At 36.1% G+C, this 16,209-nt stretch overlaps 1 protein-coding gene and 1 long non-coding RNA gene across 2 annotated transcripts; both read right to left on the bottom strand.

Annotated features, from left to right (window-relative positions):
• Positions 1 to 1,095: 1,095 nt before the first annotated feature.
• LOC130460845 (uncharacterized) lies at positions 1,096 to 3,441 on the bottom strand. Its single transcript, XR_008921009.1, has 2 exons — positions 2,790 to 3,441; positions 1,096 to 1,582 (listed from the first exon to the last, which is right to left on the bottom strand). It is a non-coding gene; the product is annotated as an uncharacterized lncRNA (long non-coding RNA).
• A 2,834-nt stretch (positions 3,442 to 6,275) lies between these two features.
• On the bottom strand, positions 6,276 to 15,635 carry LOC110784582 (ethylene-responsive transcription factor ERF114). The gene is made up of 2 exons (XM_021989034.2): positions 15,057 to 15,635; positions 6,276 to 7,269 (listed from the first exon to the last, which is right to left on the bottom strand). The coding sequence occupies exons 1-2, from the start codon at positions 15,337 to 15,339 to the stop codon at positions 6,605 to 6,607; spliced, it is 948 nt and encodes a 315-aa protein (XP_021844726.1). The 5' UTR covers positions 15,340 to 15,635; the 3' UTR covers positions 6,276 to 6,604.
• Positions 15,636 to 16,209: the final 574 nt, after the last annotated feature.

Below are 16,209 nucleotides of genomic sequence, written 5' to 3' on the forward strand. Positions count from 1 at the left end.
TTTCGTTTCGGGCCGTCCCTTAAATTTGCACCGTTTCTATAAATAAAAATTTATATTAATATTATATTTTTCTCACACTTACTTATTAACCCCACCTACACCCCTATTCCCTACAAAAAATAATTTAAAAATTCACACCCCCACTCACCACTCTCCACCTCTTACACATTTTCCACTGACTATATTAAAAAAAATACACCATCATTAACTTACACCCATTAAATTAATAAGTCAATTTAAATATCTTAAATTCCGCAACGATCAAACCGGTGCGAATATTAAGGGACGGAGAAAGTACGTAGTACTAGTATCATTTAACGTACTACCGGAAATGAAAAGGATCTGCCACTTCACCTCGTAGCCTTGACGTTAAAGAAACGTAAGCAAACTAGATATGCTGTTTCTATAAGGAGTAATTCATCCATTCCTGGTCAAACATAATATGATGAATGATAAAATGTAAATCGAAACATTATAGTGACACTATAAAAATTTGTATATCTTATGATAACCTAATAACGACGGATAAAAATTCTGTTGTAAAAGGGCTTTGCGACGGGGATAACAACCCAATAAAGACGGGAATAACCGTCGCAAATGTCTTTTACGACGGGTTAACGACGGGATTTTCCATTAACAACGGCCCCCTTTTATGACGGGTTCGCAACGGAAAATCCCGTCGTTCATCAACAATTATTGACCTTTAGCGACAGGATTTCCCGTCGTTAATAGTACAATTTCTTGAGTGTGAAATCAAGATTGAAATAAATTAAATTAAAAAGAAGGAAATAAGTCTTTTCATTGTATATTTTTTAAAAAAATTGTAGTTTTTATTTCTTTTAAAAAGTGTCTAACCTATTTCAAAATCTTGGATATGCAACTGGATAGAAGTATATAGGCTTTTGAAATCTTACGTAGTGTAAGACATCTAATTTATAATATAAGTAGAGGCGTATGTCCGTGAATAATATAAGACAAATCAAATAATATAACTTCTCCATATTTTAGCATATACACTGTTAGAATTGAGGAAATAGGAAGAAGAAAGGAAGAAGAAAGCAAGAAGCCATTGTTGAGCCTTGGAAGCTCGTGAGCTTTGAGAGAAAAACTAAAGACTACATTTTATTAATTGTGTTATTTATGAGAATAATACAAGCTTAGGTATTTATACTAACATATGTACAAGTTAGTATCTAGTAATAAACTTCCTAAACTAAGGAAACAAACTAACAACTTATACTACAGTATAAGTTCCAACACCCCCCCTCAAACTGAAAATGGTGTTAAACATTTTCAGTTTGAAATCATGAAATGAAGCAGTTGTTTCTCGGTTGCTCCTCTTGGCGATGAGAACTGCAGCCACAACATCTGGAATACTGTCAACGGGAGGTATCTGAAGTTTTGAACACTGCACCTTTGTGTTTCTTCAACACTTAGCATCTGAAAACTGTTATGTGAATCCATGGTTGTTTCCTGACCATGACCAACAACTTGACTGATGAGAACACCACCAGAATACTTCATACAAATGGAACTACCAATCAGAATAATTTGGTTGAACTAACCACCATGAATCAGCTTCCTGCTCCAAAATACACCATTGATCATTAACCAATCACACACATACACCGTAACTCCAATGTGAAGAATGAAGGATAATGTGTTTGAGAGGAAAAGAATGAGAAATTCAGCTATGAAAAATAAAGCTGAAGATAGAAATTGATCAAAAAAGAAACAATTTGAGAATGACCCTTTGGGTCTTTTGAGAATTGACCACTTTGGGTCGAAACTGACCACTATGGGTCGGAAAGAGGACCACCGTGGGTCTGAAAATGACCTCCATGGGTCGGATAGAATGAGCCACAATGGGTCTCATCAAAAGAAAGATCACAATGGATCATGAAATTGATCTTTACGGATCAATGAGAAAGGACCTCTATGGGTCACAAAATGAACCTCAACCTCTGTTGGGTCATCACAAAAATAAAACCTCAACCTCTGTTGGGTCACAAACAAACTTCAACACCAAAAAAAAAAATTCAATGTTATTGGCAATAAATCAAGCCAACATTCAACAACCACCTCTGTTATCTGCAGGACTGACATAAGAACCACCATTTCAAATCACATACAACACCCATACTCGTATGATTTCATCTTGGAGGACAATTTGACATAAGTCACAAAGAATCCTCCAATGAAAGTACTACCTACAATAAACGCTTCTTTGAATTCTCCAGCATGAACTTCTACTTCTGCTATCCCTAAAACCAATACTCCACCATCATCCAACAATACACTCACACTTCAATTCAATGTCCAGTCAAGAACTACCCAAATCGGACATGAACCAGAACTTCAAACTACAATAACATCTTAGAACAACATCCAATTGGAAGCCAATGAACATTCAAAACCAATTGGAAATAAACTGATGCAGTTGACATTTCTTAAACCTCAGCTCAAGCATATGTTACCCGGACTAACAAAACATATCAATTAATTTGCAGAAGGTTTAGAAACCCAGTTTTGGGAGATGAAATTGAAGTTGGTTTTCTTTGGGAGTTTGGTTGAGGAGAGAGAGAGTTTTCAGGTGAAGGACAAAACTAAGCAACATCATTGGCAGGGGAAGCAGTAGAAGCCAAGAAATCAACCAATTAAACAGAGAATCACTCAAATAATGTGAAACTTTATTCAACTCGCAATTAAAGAAGGTAAGCAAGGAGATCAAGAAATCAAACCAAGAACGCTCCAAACAACGTACGAACTCAAGAATCGTAATCCACTACCTTGAATTCTCCAAGAGTTTCCTCAATGGCAGCGAAGATCTTGATGATGATTTCGCGCCTTTGATTGTGAAAAAATGGTGTTACGGGTGGCAGTGGAGGCGGCAGTAACTATTCATCTTCCTCTGGTTATCGCCGGCGAGGAATAATTGACGAAACGCTTGCGATTAATTCCAGTAGTAAGATTCTAGAACCCTAAAATTTGGGGAAAACTCAAGAATCATAAAATTGTTTGATTCAAGGTTCTAAAGAAGATTTGTGAGCGATTTTAGAAGATATTAGGGCGAATTAAAGCCCTAATTTGTCGAATTAAGACCCAATTCGAGCAAAATTTCGGAGCAGAAAATTTTTGGGGAAAAAGAAATTGATGAGTTGATTTGAACAAAAATATTATGCGGAATTGAAGAGCCGGGATCGTTCCCGCTCTGATACCATGTTAGAATTGAGGAAATAGGAAGAAGAAAGGAAGAAGAAAGCAAGAAGCCATTGTTGAGCCTTGGAAGCTCGTGAGCTTTGAGAGAAAAACTAAAGACTACATTTTATTAATTGTGTTATTTATGAGAATAATACAAGCTTAGGTATTTATACTAACATATGTACAAGTTAGTATCTAGTAATAAACTTCCTAAACTAAGGAAACAAACTAACAACTTATACTACAGTATAAGTTCCAACATACACAGTCAAAGTAAAACATATAGGACAAGAAGTGGTGCAAAAGGTCCTAATACTCCTATATGTGTAGGACGACGTTTTCACTAGACAAGCAATTAGACTAAACTTGACTAACCGTATATGAAGTGATCAAGTCAACCAGTAAGTTACTTGACAAGTTGACATCATCAATTGTGAATTGAATTTGCAGATAATAATGGATGGATAAATACTAGAATTCAAATCTTAGGCTTGACCCATGTATATTACTATTATTCTTTACATATTAAGTTTTACAATTTGAATTTGACTAAACAAATGTTTGCTGCTAAGGTCACTTTGACCCACCGCAAAACAAACTAAATTTGGAACAATGTTCAACTACACAGTACACATCAAGTAGTCGTGGAAGTTATGAGAACACTCATAAAATCATCTTTCATTTTCAATAGGAAAATTTGGTAATATTAATCCAACCTTTGGCCGATTTTCTTTTATTAAACCCACTAACGACATATTTTTTAATAATCCCACTTTTACTACACAACGACTTTTATTCGGTCCAACACGTCATAAACTTATTGTAGGCGGTAATATGTCCCTACGTGGCAGTACTCTCCCTCGATATATTCATTCATCATCATCAATTCATCACCATCTTGATGATTTTCACCGATTACCGGTCACTTAAGCCTAATAAAAATCGTTAGTAATAAAGGTGGGATTATTAAAAATTATATCGTAGGTGGGATTAATAAAAGAAAACAGGTCAAAGGTTGGATTAATATTACCAAATTTTCCTTTTCAATACCATAACCCCACTAAGGCCTTTTAGCGAGGTCCTTATCCTCGGTATGCATGTATATATATATATATGTTTGGTAACTCATTTTATTTATCTTAAATAGTTACGATCTTGATAATTATTAAGTTATTTGGTGTGTAAAATGGCCGAGAAGAATCTTGGAATAGTTCATTGGTGGAAAATAATTACTGAGTCATTGGTAAAAGTTTGACGTATTTGCTTTTGGATCGGATATAGCTCATTTCACCACTATGTTCCAAAACCTCTCTTTCAAATTCTTCATATGTACAACCGGCTTTTGTAAAATTAGTTTTTCGGGGTCAAACCTCTCAGCCACCCCATAAAATTAAAGAAAATTTGTCAGTAAAGACCTTTAAAACACAAAAATTATGAGAAAGAACATTTTTAAAAAAAAGTTGTGAAAAAAGGTCCAATTAATTTTTTTTTTTATTATGAATAAGGACCATAAGCGATTTTCCGGTAATCAACGACTGTTTTCCTGCGTTAACCATCACGTGACACGCACGTGTCTTAAATTTTAACAATTTTTTTTTAAAAAAAATTTTTCTCCAATATTTTTCCCCACCCCCAACTAACTTATTCAGATGTAAAAAAAAAACAAGCAATTGGGTAAAATCAAAATTAAACTCATGTATAGTAAAATCAGAAGGAAAAAAAAATAAAATAAAAAAAAGCTAAAGAACCCTAATTTTAAGAATCCGAAAATTGGAGAAATTTAAGCAAAAAAATTGGGGCTTTTAGTGTTACCTCGTACGAAAAGGATCGACAAGCAATTGCGTTGTGCGAATTTGGTTGATTTCAACTGAGGAGAAGAAATTCGTGGTTGGAAGGAAGAAGAAAATGGCGGAGCAGTACATATATAGCAGGAGAGAGAAAATCGACTTTTTTTTTTTTTAACATCTGAATAAGTTGGTTGGGGTGGGAGGAAGTGTCACGTGATGGTCAACGCCGGAAAACAGTCGTTGACCATCGGAAAATCACTTATGGTCCTTATTCACAACAAAAAAACCCAATTAGGCCTTCTTTCACAACTTTTTTTTAAAAGGTCCTTTCTCACAATTTGTGTGTTTTAAAAAGTTCTTTCTCACAAATTTTCCTAAAATTAACATACATTTATCTTCGCATATGGAGCTAGAGTAACTTTAGGGGGGAATAGAATAAACACGAATGGAATATTGAGTCTATTCGGACCAAATAATTATAAGTCATCCCATTTTAAATACGACGAATGAAGTTCGAGTCAGGTCAATTCTATTTAGATTAACTTTCAGGCCTGCATCTAGTTTTGGGTTCGAGCCGGCTCACTCAAATCGGTTCAATTTCTACTTTTCCATGTTAGTGGTGCTAAACTGCTAATTAATACTTTTAAAGTATGTCCACCCTTTCTAAATTCCAAGTTCTAGACAAAGTATAATTCTTAATTAACATGGGAAAATAAGATACTTTGCTTAAATTACTAGTTAAACGCAGAAAGGAGCCAACTAACTTTTAACAAAATGTACTATTAAGCTTACTTTTGGTAACAAAGTAAATTAAAGCAAATTATGTCATTTTGTTCCTTAAGCTATTCTAAGGGTTCGATTGAATACGTCCAAATTAACTTCATTTAATTCTTTTTACATAGTACTAATTCTACATTTAGATGCCCAACTTTTTCTCTTATTTTGCTCGTGTAGTAATATTTATCATTGCATGTGGGTCCCTCAAATATAACTTTTGAGTTATTAGCCGTGTTGTTTCCAAAAATTCATCACCTCATTAATTCTCTTTTTTGATCTATAGATGATTACAAATGTTAATTAATGATGAAAAATTACAAGTTTTAAGCACTAATTTAATCCCAATAATGAGTACTTGCTATTTTTTGTTATTTGGTTTCAATAGAACTATACGTCTATACCTGCACCATCTATCGTTACAGAATCAATAGTCACACGTGTTAGTTAATTTAAAGTTTCAGAAAAAGTTGTTGCATTTCTAATAACAAAGGTATTATATTTTGATTGTATTGCCTAACATGAGTTAAGTAAACATGGGTAAAAGATAGAACTTTTACAAATGCTAGGGTACATATAATTATAATACCATGCATATAATTTCTCTGACTATGAGACATTGGAATAACATGACAAGTGATTTCGGATGGAGTGACGATCAACTTGGATTCTCTATGATATGATCGACCTCGATCCGGCCAATTGATGGTTTCCGAAAACAAAAGTTGTAATACTTGTTACGTACATACTACGTATGAGCATACAAAGCAATTAGGAAATGAAGCAAACGTAAAAGAAATAACATTACATGCATATATAATAATCACGTACGTAGTTACGTACTATTCACTATTTCCTCTTCCACGTAGTGATGAGGTTGAAAAAAACAAGTGTTGATCATGTTGTTGTTGAAGTTCATCAGGATTGAGGGTTTCCATCTTAATAGTAGCAAAGCTGCTGCTATGATCCTCGCCGCCGTAAGAAGCCGAGGACGACTCGGAAACATTATAGCTTGGCGGAGTAATTGCTTCATATTGTTGAGAATTATTATAATGAAAGCTGCTATGATGATCCCCATGCTGAGTTTGGTGGTTTTGGATGTTGTTAAAAGGAATAGCCGAAGAAGTCATCATCATATAATTATTATAATTATTGTAATTATAATTATTATTAGGTGTTTGATAATGAAGTGGATAAGGATAATTGTTAGGTATTTGATGTTGCGGTGGTGGTGGTGGTGGTTGTTGAAGGGCGGAGGAGGAGGAGGCCGGAATCATGTAGAAGCCGGAGTCGGTTAACTTGCCTTGAACTCTTTCAGGGAAGTTTAACTTGGCTTTGTTACCTTTGAATTTAAGGGCAGCTTCATCATAAGCAAGAGCTGCAGATTCAGCAGTGTCGAATGTTCCAAGCCATACGCGTGCTGCTTTCTTTGGATCGCGTATCTCTGCTGCCCATTTCCCCCATGGCCTCTGTCTTACTCCTCTATAGTGTCTCTTCCTCACATCACCTACATACCATCACTAACCAAATTTTAGCTAATTAATTAAGAAGTTGCATTAACTATGGCACGTAGTACACTGTTGTTAAGATATGACAATATATTAAAAGATATGCTCCAGAAATTATAAGGTTTGTTTGGTTTGACAGGAGTTTTATTTGAAAGGCATTAATCATTGTGATATTGGATGTTTAGATTCTAAAAACTTGCATGGCGTATATATATATATATATATATATATATATATATATGTAAGTTTTCATCATATAAAGATATGTAAGTTTTCATCATGAACATATGTACGAACTTTGTCTTAATTTGGTGATAAATTATTCTTCTAATACTCCCACCGTCTCAGAATACTCGCAACGTTTTGACTGAACACGCTTGCCAATGCACAACTTTGACCACTAATATCTTTAACTACATATTATAAAAACTTATAAAATATTAATATTTTAAAAATAAATATTAAAATCAAGCAAATAATATATTATATACTAACATGTGTTTTCATATATTTGAATTAAAATAGGGTCAAAGTGAATTATGTGAATAATGCAAAAAGTCAAACCGTTTCGAGTATTCTGAAACGGAGGGAGTACAAAATAATAGAAAACCGCGACCAAAACTAGGGCGCACACAATATGGGTGAAGTTTGTACCAACATAGAGTTGGCTCAAGTGGTAAGCAGCTTGATGCCGCTTAAGGGAGGTCTCGGGTTCGAGCCTCGCCGTATGCAGAAACTCTTGTTGGGAGACTCACCCACCACAAGCAAGGTGTGCGACCCGGGTCGGATCCGGATGTAGTCGGAGCCAAGCTTCGGTGAACCGGGTGTGCTATGCGTAAAAAAAAAATATGGGTGAAGTTTGTTGATCATGATATATGAAAAACATAAAATTTGTTAATTATGCACTCATCTTTAAAAACTCAAACCAAAAAGAAGAAATAAGTAGAAAATTAGAATATATGAAAATTAGTGGAAAATCATTAGCTTCTCTAGGTGCATTGCATGTACTACTACTCCCAACTAAACCTTACAAAGATTTATTTGAAACAAACAAACCTACGGATTATTTTTTGGTGTATATCAAGGTGTGCACTGCCGACATCAATGACTAACTCTCTCCCCTCGTATGCTTCAATTAAGGGTAAAGGGATGAAAACCTACAAATGTTGTACTGCATATAAGTTGTTCATTTTGAACGTTATTGCCGGTTCAGATAATTTTACAGGATCACACACGAGGATCGAAAGATTTAAGGTTATACATATGGAACATATCACTTCAAATTTATGCAGTACTAAAGAAGGATTTTAAGACGGATACTATAATTAAGCAACTCAAATTTGAGACGAATTACTAAAACTTTGTCTCTAAATAATATTTGAGGTGGAATTGTATATGGAGCTTCAAAAATTCTGTTTCAAGAGATGACCTCTCTAGTCCAGGACACCCTGTTTCCGTCTCTAATCAATATTTATGAGACGGATTTGGACCGATTTTAGAGGCAAAGTTCAATTTCTCATCTTGAATTCTCTATAAAGTAATTATCTTGTAGTGTATGCGTAATAAATTCATCCTAAAAGGCCCGGCCATGCTAAAACACTCGGACACAACTCCTACACTTATCAACTTAAATTACACACAAAAAACACAATCTTGCACACCAAAATACATATTAAATAGCTTGAGTGTGAACAATTTGACTAGATGAATACTTGGAAGAATATTGATTGATAGCAAGCTAGTTATATACTACACGGATCTTTGAATGTGAATAATGTGAATGGCGGCAGAAATTGTAGAAACTTATTGAAATCATATTATATGTGCCCTACACTACAAGAAAGCGCTTGATTACCGACCAAAATTACCGACCGCCACTAAAGTGGTTGGTAAAACTGAATTTATCGACCAAAATTAAAGCAGTCGGCAATTTACCGACCGATGAGAAAGCGGTCGTTACTTTTTAAATTTACCGACTGTATTTTTAGCAGTCGATAAATTAGCGACTGCTTTTCCATGCGTTCCGACTAACTAATAGTCAGTAAAAATCCTATTAGTTCAAAAAAATATTTAAAATTTTACCAACCGCTTATTTAATTAATCCAACCGATTTAGCGGTCGTTAAAATTTTAAAAAAAATTATAGCAGCTACGACCAACTAAACTCCTCATTGTACATTCTAGAAAGAAAAAAAAGGGGTGAAGTTCTTTCTCGCGAATTGGGGTAAAGGGGTGAAGCCAACTGACCGGCCCCGCCAGCCCCACCCCCATCCCCACCGCCGCCAGCCCCAACCCACCGCCGATGTCACTCTTCCTCGTGAGTCGTGGGCCACCGATTTGGGCGAAGCCAACAACCCTCGCCGAAGCCGCCAGCCCCACCCCCACGCCCACCGCCGCCAGCCATACCCCACCGCCGCTATCACTCTTTCTCGCCAGCCCTACCCTACACCCAATTAACCAGGTAATCTTTGTTCCTTTTGATTTATTGATTTTGGTTCAATGTGTTCAAACCCTAACTTTTTAGAATCTGGTCTATTTGTAGATTTATGGCTTTGGGTTTTTTGTATAATTTGATTATTTGTAAAAAGCTTAGAATAAAGATAGATAGGTAGAGCGGAATGTTATAATGAACTTGGGTTTTCGCTTTGTAGTTTGTGGTGATTTCTATAATGGTGACTTAATTTCACTAACAAAGCTGCTGAATTTGGTCTAAAATGTAAGCTAAGTGTTAGAATTGTGCAAAAAAATGTAAGCTGAGTGCGCAAAAACTAGAGGCGAGATTGTCTAATCTTCCAGAAAATATAAACTCATTGTTCATGCCCCCTAGACAACTAGGTTGAGTATCACAAACATTAAGCTCAAGAGTCACTATGTCAGCAATAGCACAATCCAGCTCTTCTGAAAGAACCTGCAAAATAATATTTAAGAAAAATTCTAATAGAAACAAGGAGTGAAAATGTGTCCAATGCATATCTAAATGGCAGTGATGCACGTGCAAGTTGCTCAAACTTGGGTGTTGGGCACGGATCAATTATCGTGAGAATAGGACAGCCGTATTATCAAAATTTTGGGAGTTAGGTAAGGTTTGCTTTCATATTATTTGATGTGACCAAGAGTCCAAGTATCAAAGTCTCCCAGCAAATCCAGGGGTTTAGAGGGACATGCTTATGGCAGCATATGAGTAGGGCCCTATTCCAGACACCCTTAAATACATGGTAATGTCCACAACAACAATGCAAGTGCTCAAATCAGTAATTACCTTCAGAAGCTGTGGATGATGCCAAGCCTTAGAAGATCTTGTAGCACCCTTTTCGTTGGATTCTGTAAGCTCTTCTTCACATCTTGTTGACAGCAATGGAACTAGGTGTGTTTCTAGATTAGGTTTAAAACCATCCTGGTTCACTGTTCTACTAAATAAAAGAGGCACTACAAGAAAGCGCCTTATTACCGACCAAAATTACCGACCGCCACGTGTTGTTTGTTGTTTGTTATTAGATGTCATATCGAGGAGAAAATTCAACCATCCGCAATCGTTTAGGTGCACGTGGTGGTCGTGAAGGTGGCCTTGGAGGTGGCCATGGAAGTGGCCATGGAGGTGGTCGTGGAGGTGGCCTTGGAGCTGGTCCACGGGTCACCCAACACACACATGATACCTTTGATGATGATGAAACTCAAGGTCCAGACTCTCAAGAGTTGGTTCCTGATTCACAAGAATATGAAGAATCTGAGAATACTGGAGTGATTTGGATGGCACCGGGTGAACTTTGGTAAGACTTAGAGTTACATTTAAATTATTTTATCTCATGTAAGGAATTTGTAAACTAACATTACTTGTGTTTTTTCCTATTTCCCTATCTAAGGTTTGATCATAGTTCCATTTCCCGGGATATTACTAACGTCATCCAGCAATATTTCAAGAGTCCTTGGACGTGTTACACCCAAGTTGACAAGGATACAAAAGAGCATTGGTTCACCTTGTTCAAGGTTTATTCATTTTTATATCATTTAATGTATCACTTTTAATTTATCAACTTGTTATAATTGTAACATAACAAAAGATCCTTTCTTTTATTTTCTTTTGTGTAGAGAACCTATAAATGGTTGCCTGAGTTTGATCACCTTGCTGTGCATGATTACCATGCAAATGCATTCAAACGAGTCAGGGACATGCATTACCAGGTCACAAAAAGAATGAGTGGGAGGAAGCCAGTTTGGATGCCTGATGAAGTGCATGCAGAAATGATGAAGTTTGTGGATGTTGATGGTGAATTCAAGAAAAGATCTGAGCGGGCCAAGAAAAATAGGAGAGGGGGTTCATTGACCAACAAGGTCGAACCCTCACATTTCCAAGGTTCCATTTCAACAACTGAGGCTGCAAAGAAGATGGTAACTTAATGATTTAACTTAAATTAATTTACATTGTTACTACTTTAAATACTTACACATTACTTATATATTTAGGCAAAGGAAAATGGAGGTAAAATGCCTACAGCCGGTGAATTGTACTTGAAGACGCACACGAAGGAGGTGCCGGGTAAAGGGAAAGTCCTTTGTAGTAGCAAAGCAAAGCAAATCAAGGTAACTTACTATATTGTTATTTAATTCTTTTAAGTAAACTATTTAAACATTTGTAGCTTAAATAGATTGGAATATGTCGTAGAAAGTTAATAAAACTATGGGATTGGGCGAGAAAATCTATGGGATTGGGCGAGAAAGTTAATAAAGTTGGGCGAGAAAATGCCATTTTAGGCAAAATATGACCTATGGAATTGTGTTTTTCTTGACGATTTATTGATTTTATGGCTCATTTGGAATTGTGCTCTGGCTTTTTAATTTGTTGATTTATTGTGTTTTTTCTTGATGATTTATTGATTTTATGGAATAGATCTGTAAGCTGCTACTAATCAATTCTAAGATCAACATATTTAGTTTCTTATAACTTAGGATACATGTTCTAAATTAGAGATTAATTTCATCTAGTTCAGCAATGTTTGACTTAAAATTCAAGATTTGAGATGATAAATATGTTACTCTCTCCAACACTAAACATGGCAGAACTAAATATGTTACTTACTATATTGATAAATATGTCATTTTCCTAGCTACTGTTATTACTATGATTAATGCAATTACAGTGTTCTTCTCGGAACATTTATCTTCCAATAAGAGTTACATAGGGTATACACTGGTCATTTTATTATATGTCCTCCTTAATACATGTATGGATGTGCACAACTCTCTTTTGTTACTTGCTGAATGAGGATTTTTGGGATATTAAGCCTATTAAGCCTTTTCTTGAGCTATCCAAGCTGCAATCCTGTAATTTCCCTCAGCGGGAGACATTTTTCCGGATATTAAGCCTTTTTTTGAGCTGTTGTTTTTGTATTTCTCTGGTCCAAAATACTCTTCCTCTTTTTTCTTTAAACAAAGATATTAACAGTGGCTATGGGACTAGAATTCATGTTACACTTTTTTCTCTGTCAAAAGCATTTACTACTTAACTATCTTGAGGCATATATGTGAATACATGTACCTTAACTATCTTGAGAAACTGAAACTTCGTTATGGAACATTATAAATCTCAGGATTAACAAATCTAAATTTTCAGGCCCTTCTTTCAATTAGGACCCGTGATGTAAAATTCCTTTGATGTCTGACATCGAATGCTCTGGTTATCTGGTTTTGGAGTGGCAGATATGTGGTGTTCACTTGCTGTGTATCATTCTTAATAAAGTTCTTCAATTAGCTAATATAATCTCTTGAGAAAAAAGAGGTGATGTTTAGTGCTTTCCTATTTGCTACTACTCCTTAGGATGAGCATTTACTTGTAGTGATGTCTTGGTTGCATGTTAATGAGGATCGCGTGATTTGTTTTTAGCACTAGTTATCTGATAAAAAGGTCTTTCTAGATGTTGTGGATCATGTTGTTTTAATGAAGCTTCTCTTTTAAAGTTAATTTTGATCATCCTCCTGGTGTATTATGGGCATCTTGACAACTCTAGCCCTATTTTGACACTGTTAAAAGCGGAAAATACTTCATCAGTTCATCCAAAGTTGTTAATATATTTCAATTTTTGTAGGAAGCATACGAAAAGAATGTTGCTGAATGCCGTGAAAAAGGCATTAATAAAGATCCCAATCAAATCTACTTTGAGACAGTAGGTGGGAGAAAAAAGGGAAAAGTTCCTGGTCTAGGGAGTGGAGCAGCTCTATATTATGAACCATCTACTAGAAGGGGTGGTAGTTCTTCTAGCTCATACACTCCATCTATGTATTCTCAACTCTCAGCCCGTTTGGAAGAAACTCAACAACAGCTGTCTCAAAAATCCATTGAGTTTGAAACAACAAAAGCTGAGATGATAAAAGCTATGGATGATGAGAGACTCCAGAGGCAAAGGGAGAGAGAAGAAGAGCGAAAGGAGAGAGAACAAGAGCGACTAGAGCGTCAGAGGGACGTCGCCGAGTTGAAAAGGACAATGGAGTCCTATGAGAGGATGTTCAGTCAGTGTTCTGGTTTTCCTTTCTCGCAGTCGCAGGACCCTCGAGATCCCAGTGGCGGCGGGAAACCTTTGTGCTAGGTAGTTAGTATTTATTTATGAGTTTGAACTAATTGTGCTAGGTACTTAGTATTTATGTATGTATGAGTTTGAACTAATTGTGCTAGGTACTTAGTATTTATGTATGTATGAGTTTGAACGGATTGCAACATGTTTAACAGGTTTGAACTAATTGCAATATGTTTAACAGGTTGGAACATCAACATGAGTTTTGTTGGTTGAGTTTGAACAGGGTTGTCATACGATTGTACAGGTCATAAGACAATTGTTCCTGCATACTATTTGCATACTAATTCAACGACCACTACAGACAGGTTAACGACCGCAAATAAGTTTGGGGAAATAAAAAAATCCAAATTAACGACCGAATTAACAGTCGTTAATTTTACGACGGACAAAGCCGTCGTTAATTTTACGACTGTTAAGTCGGTCGTTAATCTGGCGACTGTTTAAGCAGACGTTAATTTAACGGCAGCTAAAACGGTCGGTAAATCAGCGACAGATATAACAGTCGTAAAATTAACGGCTGCTTAAACAGTCGCCAAATTAACGACTGCTTTGTCAGTCGATAATTTAACGACTACTGGAGCGGTCGTTAATTTAACGACTGCTAAACAGACGTTACAGCAGACGCTAAACTTTTGCGACCGTTTACCAGTCGAAGTTCTTCCAAATACCGACCAAGTGAAAGCTGACCGATGTTTGGCGACCGTTGGCCGTCGCCAAAACATTTAGCGACCGTTTTTCGTGTTTTAACGACCACTTTAGGCGGTCGAAAATTAGGTTATTTCTTGTTGTGCTACATACATACATACATGAGTCCGATCCGATACCAACAACGCGACCACATATGTTTATTATATTGTTAGCTACCTTCAATTTTACTTGCATACTAAAATAGTTCAATTTTAGTATTAATAAGCACATGATAAACATGGTTATTAAGAATTTTAGAGCATTATTAGTTCCCATTTGATCAATCAATCAATTATTTGAACACCGAAACACGAGAAAAACATGCTAATTAGGATCGAGTTGGATGATTGAGTTACTAATCAAGCAATCAAAACCATTTTTATTTATGAGAGTGATGGATAGCTCAGTTGGTTAGAGCTTCCATCCCGATTCCAGGCGATTATGGGATCGATTGTCATCCCCGCCCTTGTGGCTCATTTGCAACCAAAAAAAAAAACCATTTTAATTTATAGCTTTAATAAATTAATTAATTACCTTGGTTAGCTTCAAGGGGTTGAAAATTCAGATTTTGTGGTTGGTTTGCATGAAATATTTGAGCTGGGATAAGATCTTGAGATGGGGATGTATCATTGTTATTACTTGTACTCCCAATCACTTGAGAAAGGGCTTGAACCATGGCAGACATGTCATGTTGAGATCGAGCCGAGTACACCGGGAAGTTAAGAAGACTATCATCATCTACACCACCACCGTGACTACCACCGTGGCGGTTGTGATAATATCCTCCGCTTTCGTTGTCGTCGCCGCCGGATGCCATTAGAGGTCTCTTTCCTTGCTTTGGATCCACCTTTAATATAATATGTAACTTCTTGTAGAAGTAATTGGTATATATTTGATCAATTGAAGGTAAGAAATGATGGATTTCAAACAAATTTGGATTATATATGTAGTAGAATAAAGTAAGGAGATTGAAATTATTGAAGAAACTATGGAAAAAACTGATTAGGGTTTTTTAATAGAATTGTTTTGAAGAAATATTGACTTGGGTGTGAACATTGGATTTAGACACCAATTTTGTCATAAAAGGGACAGTGAGACAGTAAGGCTTTTAGACTTTGTTGTCCGTTTTATTTTTTGTTAGCATGTTTTGTTGCCCTTTTATACTACTATCACAAATTCCCCTTTTTTATTTCTTAAACTTTACTCCAAACATTCCCTTGTTCTTCCTTTTTTTTTTTTGTTATATAATATCTACGTATATGATATGAAATAGTACTCCCGTTTTTTTAATGTTCTATTCACATATTGTAAGCTCTTGTTTTTATTTAAGTTTGAAAAAAAATGAGTGAGCGTAAAAATAAGATGGATAAAGTAAGATGGGTAAATAAAAAGTTAGGCTAGCTAGTAGAGCTGTCAAAAACTGACCCGACCCGAAAATCCGACCTGAACCGACCGAATCCGTAACCGACTATGACCCGAAATTACGGTAAAACAGGTAACCCGAAATCCGACCTGTGCCCGACCCGAAAAAATCGATAACCGATTTTAACCCGATGTTGTAACACCCGAACCCGAACCCGACACCCGACCCGAAAATGATCGATAATCGAACTGACCCGACCGAACAATGACCCGAACCCGATTTGATACCCGACCCGATGTCAACCCGAAACCGATTGTAACTCGA

Source organism: Spinacia oleracea, chromosome 5 (genome assembly GCF_020520425.1).
Source record: "Spinacia oleracea cultivar Varoflay chromosome 5, BTI_SOV_V1, whole genome shotgun sequence".
Classification (NCBI taxonomy): Eukaryota; Viridiplantae; Streptophyta; class Magnoliopsida; order Caryophyllales; family Amaranthaceae; genus Spinacia; species Spinacia oleracea.